This window comes from Octopus bimaculoides, chromosome 13, assembly GCF_001194135.2.
Source record: "Octopus bimaculoides isolate UCB-OBI-ISO-001 chromosome 13, ASM119413v2, whole genome shotgun sequence".
NCBI lineage: Eukaryota > Metazoa > Mollusca > Cephalopoda > Octopoda > Octopodidae > Octopus > Octopus bimaculoides.
Genome location: NC_068993.1, coordinates 60,001,370 through 60,007,362, shown reverse-complemented (window position 1 = coordinate 60,007,362; position 5,993 = coordinate 60,001,370). Strand labels below are relative to the sequence as shown.

Genomic DNA, 5,993 nt, shown 5'->3' with positions numbered 1-5,993 from the left:
TATATATATATATATATATATATATATATATGTATGTATATATATATATATATGTGTGTGTGTATGTATACACACACGCACATATAAATATATATCGATACACGCACTATTTAATTCATACACGGTTGCATACTCGTGCTAAACATACATAAGCGCCATCTACATATTCACGCATCGAACGTAAATATACGCATTCATAGCCATTCGCAGATTGACATGTGCGCATCGGGAAACAGCCGCAGACACAACAGAGCATTATGAGCCACACAGATATTATATGCCTCTAACATGCCGGCAGAACATGTTGCTTTGGTATTCACAAACGAAACGCTGTCTCCCTCATAGCAGTTCGTGGTGATGATGGCGGTGGTTATCGCGATGGTGTCTGTGTTGATGGACGAGGTGTGGTCGCGGTGATGGTGTTGTTATTGGTAGTGTTGTGCGCGGTGGTGGTGGCGGCGACGGCGATGGTGGCTGTTGCAGTGATAATTTCACTCTTCGTTTCATCGATGAAAATAAAAAAGAAAAAGAACTGTCATGATGAGGATGGTGATGATAATGATGACGATGATGATGGTGGTAGTGATAGTAATGATGATTATGATAGTGGTGGTCGTGATGATGCTAATGATATGACGATGCTGATGATATTAATGATGATTATGATGAGGGTGATGATCATGGTATTGCTAACGTTTGTATTGTTGTTGGGTGGTTTGTAGTTCAGATTGATGATGGTGATGATGATGGTGATGGTAAAGGTCGTTGTGTAGGTAGGAGAGAAAGTGATAGGGAAGATTGTAAAGAAAATCGCGCTGATATTTATATATATATTCAAATTTCTTTTGCCAGTCATTATGTAGATGATGATGATGATGATGATGATGATGATGATGGTGATGGTGCTTTTAGTGAATATATTTGTATGTGTTTGTATATAAATATAAATATAAATATATAACATTGACACACACACACAAGCACACATAGACACACACACATCTATAGATACCTAAATACATTTTAATGTGTATGAGTGGGCGTTTGTTTGCGTTTATGTATTTGTTTATACATACATGCATATATATATCTGCATATATACTCACACACCAACAAAACGCACTCATATATACATACATGTATGTATTGTATGCATGTGTCTTCTACTATAGCCGCGGGCCGACCAAAGCCTTGTGAGTGGATTTGTCAAACGGAAACTGAAAGAATCCCGTCGTATATGTATGTATGTGTGTGTGTATATATATATATATATATATATATATATATATATATGAGTGTTTTATGTCTGTGTCTGTCCCTCCACCATCGCTTAACATCCGATGCTGGTGTGTTTACGTAACCTAGCGGTTCGGCATAAGACAACGATAGAATAAGTACAAGGTTTACAAAGAATAAGTCTTGGGGTCGATTTGTCCGACTAAAGGCGGTGCTCCACCATGGCCGCAGTCAAATGAAACAAAGCGATTGCAGCAAAGCATTGTGGATTGCAGAGTTCAAGATGAGGCAAGTAAGACACCTTGGTGATCCACTGCATCCGTCACTGTCCCCAATCCTCTTGGCCTGGTCTTGTCACTGGATTATTATAGATGGACAAGAAAGGGAGGCTGACGGTGCGCAACTCTTCTTCACACTAGACAGAGTCACCGAGCAAGTTATAAGCCATCCTTAAGTACGGCTAGAAGATCGTCGTCGCACCGACAAACAAACACATACACACATATCTTTAAAGCCTCTTTCAAGCAGAGCTGGTCAGGGGTTTTTGTATTCCAAAAGTTATACTCCGAGCAGTAGAGCCTGGACAATGATTTTTGAGGACGACAAGTAGTTGCCTACGTATACATGAGCCATTCACTTCTCTGTGTTTCTGATAGAAAAGGAAAATGCGATTTCGATACCGAATGTTATCTGCGTCATTTAAGGCGTTCTGGTTGGAATCCTAAGAATCGCTATGGGTTCCGCAAGACATGGCGTCTAATGCTTTAACATTTCACCCAGTCCAATTCCCGGGGTTGCTGCTATTCTTATACTGACCTGAAATGAGTGAGAGATTAAGTTGACCTCAGGAAGATACAAGTCTAAAGTGTTCAGAGGCAGCGCAAATATGGTGGCCAAATATTTTATTCTCTTCTCTAAAGATTCTGCTGCCAATTCGCTGTCTTACATACGTACGTGCGTACATACACAGTTAGACATATATACGTGCGCATATACATGCAGGCTTATACACACAACACAATCATTGTCTTTCTCAGATACACACACACACACTTATATATACATCTATACATATATATGTGTATACACATATATGTGCGTATACATCCGTACATACACATCTATATATATATACATGTGTGTATACATACATATATATACATACGCATACACACATGCATAAAGATATGTGACTTATGTATATATATATATATATATACATATATGTATATATGTATATGCATATATGTGTGTGTGAGGAGTGTGTATGCACATAAAACAGGACAGCTACTTTCCATTCATTATTATTAAATGTCAAACGATATGCTGTATTATCGATATCAATAACAACCAATATCACAATGACGACCACGACCGTTGCCACCAGCATCAACACCGTCGCCGCATCATCACCAACGTACCGACAACAATCTCCCTATCTCCCAATCTCCCTATTCATTTCTGTACATAGAAACACCAGCAGTACCCTCACTACTTCTCTTTCATTTTCTATTCCCACCCCTTTTTCTTTATTTCTTTCTCTCCCCTTTACTTAGCTCAACACTTTTGGTCTCCGATGGTTTTTCTACCTCAGACTGTGCTTTTCTAGTTTGCTTCGCATTTCTTACTCTGTTTGTCTCCCTTTGTAGCAGACAGCATGTCATACACGAATATGCATAATATACACATGATACTCATACATGGACAGACGTATCTACACGTACATACGGCGGTGGTCTAGCATGACCGCAGCCACATGGCTGAAACGAGTAAAAGAATATATATATATATATGTATGAGAGAGAGAGAAATTATATATATACGTATGTGCGTTTGTGTGCATGCCTATATCTGTGCATAGACACATAGATCATGTATGTGTGTGTGTATATATATATATATATATTGAGACATGGCAGAAGTAAATAGACAACCTTATAATCATAAAAGTTTATTTAAATCTAAAGTCATACATTCTAATTATTATTTAATTATTATTATAATGTGAATATTTAATATTTAGTCGACATTTGCATTTTTCAATGCAACGATCCCATAAAGTGTGCTACAGATCAGATGGCGAATATTCTGTTGGAGAATTTCTTGCCAAGTTTCATGCAGTAATCTCAAAAGATCTGGCTTTGAGGATGCTTTCTTGTTCTTTTTATGAAGTGTCCTGTCCATTATGCCCCAGAGGTGTTCAATAGGATTCATATCTGGCGACTGGCTTGGCAATGGAGAATTATGTATCATCAGAATTTGTTCATTATATTATTCTCAATAAATTTGCATTAGATGATAGACTTTAAGAAGGACTATCAAACATTGAAATCCCGAGTTCGCTTCTGCCACCTGCGTAGATAAAACCTAAAACAAAGGTGCATAGGAATATCTACTCTGGATCAATAGAACTGCAACTGACCAACTAAATGCAGATAAATGCATTTGGACTCTTACGCAGCAGAAACACATGTCCGATTGGAATCTAGTGCGAATTTAATGAGAACAATACTGTAATAAACAAGTTTTGAAAATGAATAATTCTCTTTCTTCCTCATAATGTCACGATTATGCGTGTGTGTGTGTTCGTTGACTTATTCAGGCATGCTTATATGACAATTAGAGAAGAGTGGATAATAAACCAAGCCAAATAGAATGCTATAATTTAGCTTAAATAGGAATTCAGTTGTTTATTTATATTCTCATGTCCCAATTCTTATATTTACTCCAATGTCACTCTAAATAGATACGATGCAACAGGTCTGTTGTTTATATGAGACTGTTAGAAACAATTGTGCGGTTGATTGCTTAATAAAGAAGGCAGTAAAGGAAAAAAAAAACACGAACCAATTATATTCTTCTCTCTTTCTTTTTGCTTTCTCTTTTTACTTAGTTTCTTTTTTTCTCAAGTCATCGAATATTTTACATTTCTGATATGTTAATATAGTCTCATTTTCTCCTTTTCCCAATCTCTACCTTCCTTCCTCTCTCTCTCCCCTCTCTCTCTCTCTTTTTGTATGTGTAGCACATACTTATGCGTGTGTATGTATATGCATATGTGTGTGCTAGTAATTTAGAAAGCTACGGTAATGCATTTGAGATTAGATTACCTTTAACATTAATCCCTGTACAACACATTTTTTTTACTTTTCTCAGCCGAAATGCATGGCAGAGTTTTTGCAAATCCCTGCTTTATTTTCTTATGTTCTATTCTATAGAGTTTTGTAATTTCCTTGATTATTCGTCTTTCTATTTTTTATTATAATTCTTAATGTATTCTTTTTCTTGTATTTTTCAGAGCAACATATTTGGAGGTTTTGACGATGGAGGGCTCCTTGCTCGTGCAGAAGCACTGGCCGCCGTAGACATCACGAAAACCACATCACCGCAAATAATGAAACATGACAGTATATACGGACATTCGGACTTTGCTGGACACACAGCGAATACTTCGCGGAGTCAAATGTCTTCGGCACTTCACAGTTTTGGTCCAAATACGGACACTATGCTGGACCAACTCACAACCAACGCCGGCGGCATGCCGTTCGGTAGTATGCCGGAACACCACCCAAGCGCCAGTTCTCATGGCCATCACAATCATCAGATGTACACTCCGATGTATAGTACTCATCAAAATACCATGAATACCCACCACACCATAACGGCTCATCACCCAGGAGTGCATCATTCGAGCATGAGAAATTCCGACTGCGACCCACGAGAATTAGAAGCGTTTGCCGAGCGCTTCAAACAACGTCGAATCAAACTCGGAGTGACTCAAGCAGATGTAGGCAGTGCCCTGGCTAACCTGAAACTTCCAGGCGTAGGTTCACTCAGTCAGAGTACTATCTGCCGTTTCGAATCGTTGACGTTGAGTCACAACAATATGATTGCGTTAAAACCTGTATTACAGGCATGGCTTGAAGAAGCAGAGAAACAGGCAAGAGAGAAGAAAATTGAAGGAGAGACTGGGGTGATGCCTATTCACGGTGAAAAGAAAAGGAAAAGAACGTCTATAGCAGCTCCGGAGAAGCGATCGCTTGAAGCCTACTTTGCCGTACAACCAAGACCTTCGGGGGAAAAAATCGCCCAAATTGCAGAAAAGTTGGACTTGAAAAAAAATGTAGTTCGAGTTTGGTTTTGTAACCAAAGACAAAAGCAGAAAAGAATGAAATTTTCTGCGGCTGCGTCACACTGAAAATTGCATATATTTATTTATAACGCACTATGACATTTGCACTTACTAAAAAATATATATACGTACGCGGGTATGTATACGTACATGTATATATATATATCAATATATGTATGAATAACATACAGTCATATATGTATATGTATACACGCATGTATATATATATATATATATATATACATATATGTATGTATATATATATATATGTATATATATATATGTATATATATATATATATGCGTCTGTATATGCATGAATGTATATATACACACATGTATTCATATTTATAGAACATATACTCACACATTCCCCATCTGTGTTGTCAATCGTTTGCCAAGAATGACGAAGAATAATTTGAGTATACAGACAGGTATACACAGACACATATTCAGAAATAAATACATATGTACAAACACACACGCACACATACGCAGGCACACACACACACACACACAAACACACACACACAATATATATGCATGTATACATGTGTAAAATACATATATGAATATATATATATATATATATATATATATATATACACAGACATGCATATATACAT

The 5,993-nt window shown here is 37.3% G+C and overlaps 1 protein-coding gene across 5 annotated transcripts in view; it reads left to right on the top strand.

The window, feature by feature from the left end:
* Positions 1-5,579, top strand: part of LOC106867210 (POU domain, class 4, transcription factor 3) — a 284,336-nt gene extending 278,757 nt beyond the window's left edge. For all 5 annotated transcript variants that reach the window (XM_052972524.1, XM_052972525.1, XM_052972521.1 and 2 more), the window contains one exon: positions 4,535-5,579. In XM_052972524.1, the coding sequence (XP_052828484.1) occupies positions 4,535-5,434 (900 nt within the window). In that variant the 3' untranslated portion in view covers positions 5,435-5,579. The remainder of the gene's footprint in view (positions 1-4,534) is intronic.
* Positions 5,580-5,993: the final 414 nt, after the last annotated feature.